The 16,537-nt window shown below is 36.8% G+C and overlaps 1 protein-coding gene across 4 annotated transcripts in view; it reads right to left on the bottom strand.

Annotated features, from left to right (window-relative positions):
• Positions 1–2,085: 2,085 nt before the first annotated feature.
• The window catches only part of pcdh7b (protocadherin 7b), a 175,785-nt gene continuing 161,333 nt past the window's right edge, over positions 2,086–16,537 (bottom strand). For 2 of the 4 annotated variants that reach the window (XM_051710579.1, XM_051710570.1), the window contains exons 3-4: positions 7,247–7,265; positions 5,920–6,057 (exon numbers count right to left, since the gene is read on the bottom strand). In XM_051710579.1, the coding sequence (XP_051566539.1) occupies positions 7,249–7,265 (17 nt within the window). In that variant the 3' untranslated portion in view covers positions 5,920–6,057; positions 7,247–7,248. Of the gene's footprint in view, positions 6,058–7,246; positions 7,266–16,537 lie in introns of all 4 variants that reach the window. The other 2 variants (XM_051710563.1, XM_051710589.1) reach the window with 2 other exon arrangements.

Consider the following 16,537-nt stretch of genomic DNA (forward strand, 5'->3'; position numbering starts at 1 on the left):
TAGAGAGAGTGACTGGGCACTTTTCAACCAAAACTGACATACATTTTGAATATTGTTGTGCTTATACCACGGTTCAGAAATGTGGCAAACAATGTTATGCCAAACACCACTCCAAGTATAAAAAGATGTAATCCACATTTCAATGTAAAAAAAAAAAAAAAAGAAAGAAAAAAGAAAGATCTTCATCTTATCCCACAGTAACCACACTTTACAACATCATTCAGGGTTTTATCCAACCCGATCTCATGAAAAGTTCGTACATAATTTATGAGTTGGCTATTTCGTATGGTCTCGCATGATGTTGTTCGCATAAACTCGTGCAAACCGTGAGAGTGTGTTGGTTTTATCTCAAGACATTTTCTGGTTTTTGTCCCTAAAACAGTCTTGTGAATGAAGCTACTTTCTTCTGCCATGGATTCAGCGTCTTGCTTTGACACAGCCTGAAGCCTTCGTTGCGAGTTTGAAAACGTCACTTTAGAACTAGCAACGGAGGATTGCGCTGCTTTACTGGAGCACTTACTGAAGTAACAAGGTATTTGTGTGTTTGTGTGTATGTGTGCCTGCAAGCGAGCGAGTGAGAGAGAAACGGAGAGAGATTGCGTGTGGGAATTACCTGTTTGCTGCAGCTATTGTCAGAAGTAACATCGCTTCAAATCGCTGCACGTTTAATGTGAGTTTAAGCACACTTCTCTGCAGCAGCGTGGTCGTGTCGCCATTCTTGTATATACCTTTTCTTTTGCTAAACAACTGTTTACAGCCACACTGAGATGCAGGGGTGCGCTGACATGCCGGCTCTGCACGCCCGTTTCACATCACAAGCGTGATCGGCACTTTTTTCACCGCCCCTGTTAACAGTTCATTGTCACTTGCATGGCTACAATGCTCCTGCTTTGGGACATGGTACAGCAAGTATTGTCTACGGATGTCTTCTCAGTGGCATACTATACATCCTACTCTTACTGCTTCTACCATATTGATCTATGGCAAAAATAGTAAGAGTGGTTGGTAGTATGCAGCTTCAAACTCGATCTGTGATGCTTTCAGTACATGGTAAAAATAATAATTGCTTCAGCTAGGCTTCGTGTAAGAAGGCACCCCCCCCCCCCATACACATTAATAAATGTCAAGTGTACTGAGTCTTAAGGCTTATTTTTTTTTTTTCAATAAACTGAATAAATCTAATATATATATATATATATATATATATATATATATATATATATATATATATATATATATATATATATATATATATTAATTATTAGTTTTATTCAGTTTATGAAGCACTTATCATCAGTATGACTTTGAGTTTTGTTCTGTATCAGAGTTTAGGCAGTACTGTAATGTACTAAGTTAGATTCTGTTTAGGAATTTTACATTAAAACTAAACTGTGCTAAGATTATGTCTGCTTGATGATTGACAACCAACAAGACCCTCTTTTGAGAACTCTGAAAGTTTTAACAGCATTGGGAAAATCGAACACGCTGTCTGCTGTCTAATCATCTATAAACACTATTGAATTCTGCCAATCCATAGTAAAGACAGCTGTATGAAAAAGCCTGTGGAAATCTTAATTTCTTAAAAACACATACAATTAAATATTTCCTGTGATTTAGGTAATATTTTGCATTTGTAGGCTAACATTTAGATGCAAATGTAAGCTTTTGGCTTGTTCAAACTTAGTCTTTTCATTCATGTACAATGACTGTTTGGCATTTGTTAACCAGCAGAATATACAGACAAATTTTTATTTTATTTTATTTATTGAATGCATTTATTTACTTTTCAGTTGTTTGCATAAATGCATGAATTATTAGTAAATGACTAATTTGACATATACAACATACTTATTTTTCTGTAATATATATATATATATATATATATATATATATATATATATATATATATATATATATATATATTTTTTTTTTTTCATTGACTTAATTGAATATTATTTGTTTATGTTTTGTTTATGAAGTATTTAGTGTCTAAATTGACAAATATACATTTAATTCATTTATTTATTGTGGAACATCACAAAAGACATTAAGAAACACATATACAGCAACTGTTGTATCATGGTATATTTTAATTTCTGCAGAGACAAAAATGACAAGCAATTTATTTACAGAAATACCTGTACAAAAGCAAAAAATATGTAAAATAGATCATAAATAGAGGTGGGCTTGCGCTCAGTACATTTGCCATGTTCAGCTAAGCTGCGTGCATAGTGACTCCTAATAAAACAATGATTAAAATCAATCCTCAGTTCTACATCAACATCCAAGTCAAAGGACAATTAGAGTATGATTAAAAGTACAATTTCTTTTTTGTTTCATTATTTGTGAAGTGTCCTATGACCCAAGTGCTACAACTTAAGTCATATCTTCTAAGTTGAAAGCTTAAGGAACACACACATCAGAGTGCAAAAGACAATGAAAAAAACTTGATTTCAGCATGTTGTCAACAAAGCTAGATGTCTCTTTTGATGAGGAATTAAGGTGCAGACAATCTCCAATCTATTCTTTCAGCTTCTCCACTTTTTTTGACATACCAACTGTGTTATACTCTCATCAGCTAATATTTACTGCCTATTCTAACTCTCTGAGGTGTGTGTCCCATTGACAAACCTTTGGAGCTTTCATTTTCTTCTACATCCTCATATTAGGAAATGTCTCAAAGCGCATTTGCTTCATCTCTAATGGACATACATTGTGGTTTCTGTGCCGTCACTGCAGCATGACCGATACTTTCCGAACTGTTGCTGTCATGACAAAGTTAACCTCACTGTATAAGTCGAAGTTCGGACATGTGACCATGCTAATTTTGAAATGGATGGATATACCACGGTTTCACCTATGACATGTAGAGTTGGTACTCATCAATATACTTGACAAAGTCTGACTGAGTTCACTTAAAAAAGCCACAAGATAAAAGCTTTGAAAGTCTATCATAGTAAAATTGCCAGGACAATAGTTTCAGCACAAATTATTCTTTCTCCACTTTTAGAAAGCATCTCAGTACAATTGGTTTCATACTAGTTAAAACCAATGAGTCATACCAATAAAGGTATAAAAAGGCACAGTTGCATATTTTGCATTCACTCTGTATTTTTTTGTTTTTGTTTTGTTTTTTGTTTTGTTTTTTTAACAGAAGCACTACATATACAAAGTGGGACTGGAAAAGAAAGGGAAAGATGTGACTGATGAATTCTGAAGAGGGTGTTATTATGAGTATATATTTGAAAAAAATAAAAATAAATAAATTACAGTAACTGTTGTGGAATAAATTTTGACCAGTAATTTTCTCTATAAGTGAAATGTATGACTGTGGGTTTTTGTGAAAGAAATATAAAACATTACAGAACCAATGGATAAAGTTAATTGTTAAGTTCAATGGTTGCTATAAAAATATAAATAAATAATAATAATAATAAAAATGAATGATAAGATGCTGAATAAATCAGTGAAACATGATTTATTCGTTTCTTTTTCATCCTCGTCAAATCAATATACATAGTAATACTACAATGTCTAGTGTCTGTTTCTAACAAATGCAAGCAATGGACTTCCATGTTCACAGGGTATGATATTTATACACTTTTTATCTCTTTTTTTCTTCATAGTAAGTGTAGATTCCCTTTAAACGTGCAATAAAAAGTACATATCTATGTATACAGTTTGTAAGCATCAGAGCACTACTTTTAAACACGAGTAGTACATACAAACTACAGATTTGGAAGCTGCAAAAAAGGCAGTCCATTCAAACTGAAGGAATCATTAACATAAAAAAAAATCAATTGCATCTGAATAATTTGCCACCGGTTTTAAAAGCATTATTCCTCTTTAAGTACACCCCTTTTCTGGAAAATATTACTCAAAAATTATAGGGATAGGCCCATGATGCATGTATATGTGTGTATGTGGTTCGATTAAAAACAACTCACACATTTCCTAACCCAATTTCCCCACATTGCACAGAAACATATCTGAAGGTTATTAAAGCAATATTTAACCTAACCAGGAGCTTTGTATATTCCTTTTTCTGTTATTCAAGACATGACATGTTGTTCCCAATACTTTGGTTATACAGTGGCAACATGCGCTGCATTGTATTTGCTCCCGTCATGCCTGTAGACACTGAACTTTTTTTGAGATTGTACAATTACTTGGTTCACTTTGACTGCTACAGTTGACACAAGGAACACAAGTCCTCATCCTTGATTACTCATTTGAAGTGTGAGATTGTGTTGAATGAGTTTATTGCTCTATTTAACATCCATACTCTGAGAATGTTACACAGGGCCAGCCCAAGCTCTTCAGCAGCAGGGCAATATTATTAGACTAATTAACCCCAGCAGAATATCCTAATTTTTTTTCCTGTGGCTTTATGGGATAATTATAACGTGTATATACAATATGCGGATCTATTGTGTGTGTGTTTGCAAGTGTGTGCCAGGGGTCTCTGAGACCAGAAAAATACAACTTCAGCATAGTTTCACACATCTAGAAAGGGATGTCTATGTTTGAGGTGAAAGGATCAACCACAATTACACATATCCGTAGCATTCAGGCAAATAACAGACAATCTCAGAGATGTTAAGGACCCCTCTCTGTCTCCAGAGGTATAGTGAGAGAGGACGAATGAGAGCATGATGAAAACTTATGATGTCTATGTATGTGTCCAGAGTACGTTTACAGTGTACACATATGTACAATACTTCACCTACACGAGAAAAGCGTGCATTACTGAATCTATGTATGCTTGTGTTTCTTTGTGTGTACGTGATGGAACACAGGTAAACTTGCTTCTTGTGCTGTAAGTTTGTCATTTACAGCATGTACGCCATTCACTTGCGCCATCTGGTCTTTGAGTTTCTACAAACCTTTGTAAAAAGGCTGAAGTCAATGACCATGTCCTTGTATGATGCAACGGCCCATGCCTGACCATAAACTCCAACATCATCTATTTATGCCATTACTGATCGCCATATGATGATTTCATCAATCATCCGTCTGTGTCTTTTTATCTTCTTGGTTTATGTGATTGGATGTCCAGAGTGTATAGTTCAGTACTTCAGACTGATTGCATATGGACATAATACATCCACATAAAAACACTCCCACCCCACCCCCCAAAAATAAAAACTGATTAAAAGACAGTCTTATCGGTTTCAGTCCCATTGTAACAGTTATAAAAACCAAAGACAAAAATGTATAGTCCAGGTTGATAAAGGGGCACACACTCTTACAGCGCACACACACTTTAGGGGCTAGATGATGCATGCAGGTTTATAACAAGGTCTACGGAAAACAGGCAGCACTTTGGGGAAGTCTACAGGGCCCGATATGCTAGCAGCAAAGTAGCACTGATCCACCAGCATTCCCCTCTCTCCACCTGCGCCACTTCCCCCTCCTCCGTCTCATCCTTCTCGAACACATTTACAACATGTAATTCCACAGATTTGACTTAAAGAGCTATTTAACTTTTAAGGTAACGTTGCACTCATTTTTGAGTGCGAGCATTTAGAGGAAAATCCATGTTGCTTTTGTACAAGGGTTTGGTTTGCTAACAGTGTCTCTGACCATGCTGAGTCACTGTCGTTGTCCCTTGTTATTCACTGTGTGTTGTTTACAGGTAAACCTCTCGCCTGGTGAGAGTTCCACATTGTGTCGTTTTATATTCGCCAGTTGGCGCGAGCGGAATCTCTTCGATGGGGCGAGACGTTTCCTCGCTGGCAGAAAATCCAGCTGAACTAAACACGTTGTAAGATGAGGAGGAGGAGGCCATCTTCTTGTTAAGGAGATTACGGTTACGGTCGCCCAGCAGGTGTGAGGGGTCGCCATTGGCAACGGCGAGTGTCTCCTGGCTACCGGGCTGTTCGGCAACGCTGCCCCCGGGGGAGGTCATGAAGGTGGAGAGTTTGGGAGGGGTGGCCTTTGGTCTGCGTTCAGGCGAGGTGCGCACAGGCATCCAGCAGGCATCCGAGTGGCCATATTCGTCACACTCCCGCGTGCATTTACCCGTCATAGCTACGTCAGGCAGGGGCCGAGAGTCTGGGTAAACAAACGGAATGAAAAGAGAAGAGGTAGAATATTATTAATAATGTTGCTAAGCTTTAAATAACTGGAGAAAAAAAGAAAACATTAAGTTTTGACATAAAAAAATTAATCGTGGTACGTGCCTCATGAAATTGGCTTTAGATTTGCATGTATCAGTCTTTGTATTTTAAATATTCATAATGGGCTTGTGTTGCAAGCATGATTTTTTGCTTGTTATCTTTGAATAGCAATAACTTCATGGATTACACATACCACATTACATAAAAATGGAAACATACATTACACGAACAACAACACTCAAAGCTAAAACATAATGAAATTAAACAAAGTAAAACAAAGGAATAATGTGAGCTCTAAAAAGAACACCATGCTTTGAAAATGTGGGGCAATTCTACTGTGACTTCTGACTCCTAAACTAATGTCCTGAATCCATCTCTAATGGCTGTGTGTGTATAGCTGATGTATTTTTATGCAAGCATAATGTAAGAGTGTGCATTTGGGTGTGCGTTTGTATGTTTCAGCTAACAAGCTGACTCTGCAAAAGCTGTGATGCCTATCATTAACATTTTAAGAAAGTTTGTAAAGAAAATATATATATATATATATATATATATATATATTTTTTAATCACCTTCTTGGCCTGTGGAAACATCGGTTCAACAGTGTACTTAGCAACAACATATTCCAGGAATTGCTGTGAAGTAGCATGATATCTTTAACACATGTATGCAAGCATAAAACTTATGCAACCATTTTCTAAAGGCTGTAACTGTCACACATCTGAGAGATTGCTTATTTTTTCCCAGACTCGAAATGAGATCATTTTAGATTCAAAGCCACAAAACCCCAAGTATAATCCTATCTTTTATATTCAGAATTTCATCTGAACAAATATGTTCTGTTTGCAATTTTAAACACTTGAAATGCAAATAAATGACTATGCACAAACAGTGTTAAGTATAAATTAGTTCACTAAGCTGAACTGCACACAAACACTAATGTGCACTCAGTAAATGCTAAAAATCCAAATCTTTGTTGCCAAAGCACAAAAGCTGCAGTGTTAGAAATGGTCGGTTAATGACCAAATGTGAGGTATGGCACAAGCAAGAGAAGGTGAGTGCAAATCTAAAAGAAAGCATGCTGCTTTTGGTTGAAGAGCAAACATTTTTTAACCATGGCTTACTTTTAATGTTCTTTTTCTCCTGCAAAGAAAGAATAGGGTAGAATCACTGTTTGACTTCTTCACAGTGTAATGATATGTGATAAATGTATAAAAATGTTTTAGACAAATAAGCACAATGTGTTGCAGTTATATGAAAATCAATTGATTAAAACCACATGGCATGTTTGCAAAAAAACAAAAAAACAATGTGTTCTGTGGTGCACCATAAAACCAAGAAATTCATTGACAGATCTAGGCAGACAGTCTGAGAGAGTGAAAAACTGGAACACTTTACAATCAGGTTCTACTCATTTACATGAGTTAACATGAACTTACAATGAACAATGCTTTTATAGCATTTATTAATCTTGGTCTATCAAAATACTTTAGTTCATTAGTTTAAAATGCATTATGTTACAATAACATTTACTGAAAAAAAAAATTATTATTATGTAAATGCAGAAATTAACATTGACAAAATGTATAAATGCTGTAAAAGTGTTGCTGCTCGTTAGTTCACATTAACTGCGTTAACTAATGTTAATGAAAACAACCTTATTGTAAAGTGTTACCGACAAAAAGAAATAAACACATCTGCACAAGAAGTAGAACATGTCTTCCATTCCTAAAAATAAATAAATAAAAATAAGCAAAAGACTATTCAGAATACTATCCTCATTGTTTAGCATTTAAATTCCAGGCCCTGGTTTAAGCAAGCCAATGCTGCAAAAAGAATGAAAGGCTACTATGAATGCCGTTCTTCAGTGCAGGCTTACAGCATTTCACACACGTCACTGATCACATAACAGGCTTAAATTTAAACCCAAGAAGCCTGTCTCTCAAAACTCTGCGGCATCCTTAGGCTAGTTGCCACATACCAATTTAGCATCCTTGTCCTGTTTTTTTACCATTTAATGCCCTCAACTAAACCCCAAACGTGTCCTCCTGACCTTAAGGCCAGACAAATATGCCTGCAGAGCTCCTGTTAGCTTTAATAATGTCTGTGTTGTGTGGTTCTATTGTGGGAAAGTAAGGGTTAGTTGGGTCTAACAAAGACACCTGGGATGCTGACCGCATGGAGAGTTCAATTCTATTTCCTGTGCGTTTTTACAAGATGGTAAGGCTGGATTGCTGCCCAGTGTCTAGGGAGAGGTGTGGAAGTATGTTCACCACACAAAGCTCAGTCATGCACCACCGAGCACTCAGTCAAGCAACGTTCCCTCAATAGCACTAATAACAAAGATGAGTGTGTGTGCTCAGATCTGCAGAAAGTCGATATGCCAGCACAATGTTAATGCTTCAGACTGGGATTACAAAATGGCTGGATAAATCGTATATGACACTTAATATGTTCAAAGAAGAATTAAGAAGCATAACAGGTTATTCACAAACACAACTGTCAAGAAAACTTCAAGATCAGAGGCTCATTTTGTCACGTGCAGGGAAGACAGTACCCAAAAGCAGTGATGAAATAGTTCAAAAGGATTTATTGTTCAACCATGGAAATGATGTCCAGCGACGTCATTGGCTGTATTGAAAGTCGTACGAATTTGCCAAATTTTGAAAAGTCATATGAATCCTTACGATTTCGTAATCCTTGCATGTTGTAAGTCTCAATAATGGAATTGCAAGAAAAAATTATATTTCACTGTTTCCTTTCTTCTTCGACTCTCTGTACCTTAATGACCATTTGAGGAATTTTCCAGGTTAAGATCAACACCTTTCCATACAAGTTAAGCTCAACTGACAGCATTTGCTTCATAATGTTGATTACCACAAAAACTAATTTCAACTCGCCCCTCATTTACTAAAATAATAATAATAATAATAAGAAGAAGAAGAAGAAGAAGAAGAAGTTACAGTAAGACATGTGCAATAGAAGTGAATGGGGCCAGTACATAATAGCTGAAATACAGACCATATTAAAAGTATAGCCAGAAGAGGTGAATATTAGATGTGTTTGCATGATTTTAGTGTGACAAAATCACCTACTAACCTCATCTGTATTAAGTTATATACAATTACAGTTTTTTTGCAGAGTTTCATTTTCATGAAAACAAAGTTCTTATATTAGATATGTTTACAGAGAAATAGTTAGTAAGCGATTTTATCACATTAAAATCATGTTAACCTGTATAATGTTTACATCATGTGGCCATACTTTTGAAACTGTGTGTATGTAAGTGTATCTGGACTCACCCCATTCACTTCCATTGTTATTGCCTTACTGTATCTGGGAATGGGAAAGAAAAAATACTAGCTAAAAAATAAAAATCATCACAAGGAAAAATTAAAAGGTTTGTGAAAGGGATGCTCTGTCGTGCTTTCAAAAGTTGAGAAAATGTTAACTCTAAAATTAAATCGATTATTTTCCCAGCCATGCTAAAAAAAAAAAAAAAAAAAAGCATCTTTACTCATTTCTATCCGCCAAATGCTCTGGCAGAGCTCTTTAGTGTGTAGATGCTCATTCTGTCAAACACCAAAGAGGTTAAACATCTATGTTCTTTCCAATACTTTAGCCAACAGTCTTGTACTGTATTCTGCCCTCACAGAGCTCCCAGTCAAGCCAATCTAATTTTTTTAGTGTTCAGTTGATGAACAGATCATGCCAATCAGCCTTTTAGACCTCAACCACGTCTGTTTCACATCTCCACTGTCTGGCTCTTGAATTGCTCAGGCCCCTTAAGGTCATACACTGGCCTTTCATCTATTGCTTACTGCACTCTCTTCAGCAACTGTTTCCTCCAGTGAAAAACAACAAAAGGAACGGCGTGCGTGAGAGCAGTAGTTCATTAGTACATCTCAAACACCACGGTTATACAGCCCGTTGTTGGAGGTGATCCTTCTGTTTGAGTATTCCAGAAATAAACTGTAACTCTGGAACAAACCACCATTATTATACTGTGCAATTTGACAATAATTGTCATTGAAGGCATGCAATGCAAAATTGGTTATGGTAAAGCCTGATCATGGAAAAATTGCCTTGAAAAATGGCCTTGGAGGGCAAAGACAGATGTACTTTTTGTACATTAAATCATTTTGTCTGCAATACATTCTGTCTTTGTGCAAGTGAAACTTATAAAGTGCTGGAATATTATGCATATTTTTCTTTTTGATGTTCTTTGTCCTCGCTTTTCCTTCTCTCCAAGCAAAAGCATAGTCTGAATTCTGTCATTTTCTAATTTATGCACCTATTTTTGTGTCTCTTCTAAGAACAGTTTTGTCCAGTAATGTCATTGCAAATGGAACAGAACATTGTCTGATTTTAGGCAATAGTTAATGCAATGTAACAGAATGCAACTGTGATTTGCACAATCTCTGTCTCTCTTCCGGCTCATTATAGAGGTAAGACGAAGACCATTTAAGGTGTCATTTAAGACATGCTGTGAATCAGCAATAATTCAAAGCATTTAGACAGGGCAGTCACAGGTCAACCAACCTGCATTGAGATGAATATAATCACTGGTCGAATGGCTTTGTCTACCTTGTTTCATTTAAATGAACATCTTATGAATGCGAATAAGCCATACTGAAATCCACTGATCAAATAAGACAGATAAACAGTTTCTGTCATGTCTATTTCAATGCCTATGAAAATAAAAAAAAGCTGTTCATTTCATCATTGGTAAACTTGGAAAGAAAATACAGAGAGAAATGTAGCCGAGCGTTGAAAACATGAGAATCAAAACATTCACAAAAGCGAGCAAACTTCAAATGGGCCTAGAAACCCAAAATAGTTGGTCTTCCTTTCACAGTCTCCCTAAGCCCCCCTGCATTTAAATTTGACCCAAAGCCACTTTTAAAACCCTGTTTTGAGCCTCAAAAGCAAGACTTTGGAAACACCAAACAAAAGGGGCCATACTGTAGCCTCTACCCCAGGGCAGAGTGAACGTTGCTGGGTTGCAGAGAGGCCGGAAACGCAAGCAGCTCTGTGGCATGCTAACCGTCACTCCATATAGTGGGCTTTTCTGGCGACGGAGGCTCAGAATATAATGCCTGCCATTTTCCACAGCCAGTCCTTTTGAATAACTCAAAAGAAACAGCCACTCTTCTCCGATGGAGGGCTTGAAAACGAGAGATCAGGAGAACGGCGAGAGGGGAACGGAAGATATGGCTCTCAAAGCTATTCTGTGAGTTAATTACGTGTGGACAAAAGTGGATTCCCCGGCGCAGTTGGAGCTCTACTGTTGTGAAGCTGGTGGCAGGGTTTTGGAAAGCTGTAAATGGGCCAGAGGCTCAGCTAATTGACAGGGATATGAGGATTTTGTAATCTATGTTTGTGTGTTTGTTTTGTCCTTCTGTTTAAGGCTTAATACCTACTTTTCTAGTGCGTGTGAATGCACTTGCACTTGTGTGTGCGTAAAAGCATTAGGCCTTCTTCTGTATTTTTAGCACTCTGTGTGTGCTTGCGTCTGTGTTTTGTATTGCCTGCAAGTTAAGACATGTCCCTTAGAGGCCAGCTGAACTACAGGCTGGTCTTTTGGTCTATGTTTTCCAGATGGGAGGCCCTGCCAAAACATAACTGGCAGAGAGCACCGCTGACCCCACTCTCCAATCACTCTTTGTGTGTCTGTGAAGAGATGAGCAGAGAGGACAGTCTAGAAAGTATGTGTGTAGAATCCAGAAGAATATCCACTCGCCATTTACAGAAGAGCATCTAGCACATGCATTCAAGCACACACACATAATAACACGCAACACAGAACACAGAACTCGACAAGTTTCCAATGTTAAGTAAATTTACTGTCCACAGCTGCGTTTCCCAAAAGCATCGTAAGCCAATGGTCAATGGCTTATTTCAGTTACTTACACCATATTAATTGCAAAAGTCTCATTACACTGTATTCAGCACAAATTGTGCTATAATAATATGTGAGCAACATGTATGTACACATTTGTATTTTAGAGAAAATCAAGTTTAAACTTTATTAGTAAGAAAAGGACACTGGGATGGGGCCATAAAACACACGTAAATATTTTTTCACAAGACTTTTGAGTGCTAGATTTAGTAGACAAGAGTCTTTGTTACAACATATTGTGAAAACCATCCTGTCCATTCATTTACATAAAACACAACATTGATTTAACTTTTGTATGACACCTTTTGTTTTAGAAAGTCTGTATGCAAGAGAGTGTCAGTGGTCATGAATATTGATGTACTCCACACCTAGGGTGATAATGGCTCACCCCTTAAAGGGGCTATCAATGTGGAATGCCACTGTGAGGATTTTTTTATTTTATTTTATTTTTTTAGTTTATTTACAAAATAGTGCTCAATATAGTTTATATATATATATATATATATATATATATATATATATATATATATATATATATATATATATATATATATATATATATACTGTGTGAAATAGTTATGTGGCATAATTAGTCAAATATTGCAAATATGTTTGAGACAGCAAGATGCATTTAGAGTAACAAATGAATATAATGCTTGTTCAAAATAAAAACTCATTGAATCTGATAAAGCTTGATGCCATTTTTTTAGCATTGTTGGGGGAATTTACCATATTTGTACAGCTCATCCCAGGTAATTATAGTCTGAATAGCGCGCTCTGCTAATGGTTGTGTCAGGAACAGCGCTATTGAGATGAGACGGAAAAACTGTACCTCTCGTGAGTTTCATATGCATTACATAATCAGAGAATATTTTTTTTGGATTTTAATTGGTTCATTTAAAAGTAGACATTTCAAAGTTTCTATAGATATATTTACGTATCATGTCTACAGCAATTATACACTGAGTTTTGGTTTATTTTTGTGATGTGCTCTAGAAAATAGTTTACAGAGATAGAGGCAGCAGAAAGTGCATCCTGTTTGTTTTCTGTATTTTACAAAAGCACAACATTTTGTTTTTATTGTGAGTGGACTCAAATAAAAGTAGACCCTTTACAGTTTTGAATGATGCCTTCCTCTTATCTGTATGACCATAAATGATAGAGTATTTTAAGTCATTGCTGTTGTTATAAGAAAAAAATCCAAGTGATCGTGCCTCCATCGACTCCAGAGGGTTAAACAGGCATATTGACGCCTTTCATTTGCAAATTACACTTATTATAGAATGTGTCTTATTCACAGAAGTCAGCGCTACTTGCCTGGCACAATTAACGTTGCGCTATTATGTTCATGGAAAGCAGGTGGTAAACAGAACTTTATTTTAAAGAGATGTTTGTTTACTTTTGCTGTTTATTATGGCAACAGTAATCCATCAAATAATGGAGAATAGCTTCATAACAGGGCATACTTCCAGATGTGTTGTGCAGTTAAGTGAATTTTTGCCATTTTTAATAGACGATTCAAGTGCTAAGACTGCAGTGGTGGAGCAATGCTTTACAGTCTGACCAAAGTGTGTCAGATCATGATAGTCTGCATCCACCACAACCTATCACTCAGAAAAGGCAATATAGTCCCATGACAGCTCATAATAATTAGTATAAGATGGCAAAGTTGTAAGAGACCATATGACTTGACTCGTACGAAAAGGTATGGTAACAAAACCAATCAACAAATATAATTTAACTTTGAAATTTTTTAGCTAGCCACCCATCCATCACACAACAGGCTGCAACAGGCCAGCAAGATGGTGAACTTTTATGGGTGTGTTTGCACCATTATATACAGTGACGTAACTACAGGCAGTGCAGGGTGTTCAGCCACACTGGGGTCCAGGGAGAGATGGAGGCCCGAAAGCAGAGACAACTTGCCATCGAGAGAACTGGGGCCTCAATATGCCAAAGTGGGCCACAATATGATGAAGTGGGCTACAAAACGGTGCCACAATATGCCAACTTCCAATTTTGTTTCTAGTAGCAATCGCAGTTGTTTAGGTTAAAAACACACTAACATGGATAAAACAGTATTAACCGCATCATGCCTGAACACAAGCACACCCTTCAAACAGCATTTCTTTGCAACAATGAGAATGTTATGTCCCTCTTCTCCTGCATCTTAATTCAGCCTCTAATTGACATCACACTCTTTCTCTTAGTGAGATTAAAACCCCTCATAAACACATTAGTTTGCCCCTGTACCCAGACACTTCACATGTTTCATGTTTTCTTCATTAGAAGATGTCAGCACAAGAGATGGCTGTTCATTTCACCACTGAATACCACTAAAAAAGACTTGTATATGCTACTGTGGTAGCAGAAAAAAACCGAGAGACTGTCCTTTTCTAGCCACTTAGAGCCATCTATTAGGCTGCTGATCTTATGTTTTCTATGTCTTATTCCCTATTTCTTTGCACAGCATACACCATGTCTAGCCATCACATCTATCATCACTTTTACACACACACACATACACACACACACACACACACACACACACATGTTGGTGCAGCTATCATTTTGAGGACTCTCCATAGACATAATGATTTTTATACTGTACGAACTATAGATTCTATTCCCTAACCCTAACCCTAACCCTACCCCTAAACCTAACCCTCACAAAAAAACTTTCTGCATTTTTACATTTTCAATAAAACATTGTTTAGTATGTTTTTTAAGCAATTTGAATTATTGGGACACTAGAAATGTCCTCATAAACACATTTATAGCATAATACACTTGTCATTACCAGTTTGTAACCTAAAAAAAAGTCCTCGTAAACCACTTAAACCTGCACACACACACACACACACACACACACACACACACACACACACACACACACACACGCACACACACACACACACACAATAAAACTGTGTATCCAAACACACACTTTCATACCTTAATACACAGCACACTCTACTGGAATAGAGCCACCATATTGTAACTTAGCAGCATACTTGCTGAGGGGCGAAAAAGCAATAAGTGAGTTAGAAAAACTAACTTTAAAACGCTTTTCCTGGGAAATTCCCAGCAAACTGACAGCATAATGCCCCCTAATAGCATTAGCCGAGGTAACACAGCTCACGAGTGCTTTAGCTGAACTATATCGTGATGGCCTAGAATGAGTCGATAGAGCTTCAGGAGAGCTGTGGCCGATGTTGACCTGGTTTGCTTCAGTAACCTCAGTGCTGGGTTGCATATGCTTTCAGCTGTGCTGCATCAGTGAGCCAGGACAACAGAGTGTACAATAACACAACAGCAGAGAAGAACCATGTCAGACATGGCACAATGAAGTACGGCAGAGAATGATGTGTATATTTATTACGCTCTTACTCTCTTTCTTTCTCTCTCTCTCTCTACATCAGACTTGGCCCACAACCTCCAGCTCACCTCCCAATTGTGCATTCACATATAAATGTAAAATTACAAATGAGGCATCTAGTCTGTAATATGGCATTTTTTACTCCAAGACAACAATGATATTAAATGAAGAGGAAATCTCAACAATATCACACACAGTGCTCAGATTTGTCAAGGTACCAAAAAAGTAAATCAAAAGTTAGATATTTCAATATGAACGTTTCTCATAAAATTCTTCCAAGACCAAATAATCTGATTTCTGCTATCCACATTCATTTTATAGCTCTAAACTCTTTTTGTAGGTCAATAATTGTCTTTTGTTCTGTGTTTGTATTTTACTAAGGAAATGTAGGGAAATAAAGAGACAAAGTTAATACTTAAACATAATTCATAGGTCTCTAGAGCTATACTGTATGACAACACAATATTTTTTTGTCTTATTTTCTTAGGATTTCCAGTACATTCTATACATCATATGTTGCAGATTACTACTGCTACTAATACTAAAATTTTTTCAAAAATAAAAATGCACAGCCACATAAAAATACTCAAAATGCACCAAATTCCACCAAACACCCTGTAAATTGTCACTTGTGCTGAACAGGTATAGGTGGCCCCTTACGGTGCTCAAAAGGTCAGAAGGGAAATAATTAGTCTACTGTTAGACCTCTCCAGCTATGATTAATTGAAGAGAGATTAACTAGCATAATTTCATTCTGCCGACTATCACACTGCCAATTACCTAATGCGACTCCATCTCTCCACATCTCCCCCCTCCTTCTCTCTCATCAGAAGGCATCATGAGCACTGTGTCTTGGAAATGTGGCACTGACCCTCATTTTGCTGACTTCTATCATCTATCTGTCACAAAAAGAAAAAGAGTGAGCGTGCCCACATGCATACACAATCAAAGCAATGGCTTGTCTAGACCTCTAAATTGGAAAACCAGAAGATATTTCCACAGCACAAAAAAAAAAAAAAAAAAAAAAAAAAGAAAATCTACAATTATGCATTGTGTAGCCGAAAAGAGCAGTGTGACTGCAATGTTCGCAAAGAGAGAAAAAGAAAAACTAAGGGAATGCCTTTTCCCCCACAT

The sequence above is a fragment of the Myxocyprinus asiaticus genome, chromosome 1 (genome assembly GCF_019703515.2).
Source record: "Myxocyprinus asiaticus isolate MX2 ecotype Aquarium Trade chromosome 1, UBuf_Myxa_2, whole genome shotgun sequence".
Classification (NCBI taxonomy): domain Eukaryota; kingdom Metazoa; phylum Chordata; class Actinopteri; order Cypriniformes; family Catostomidae; genus Myxocyprinus; species Myxocyprinus asiaticus.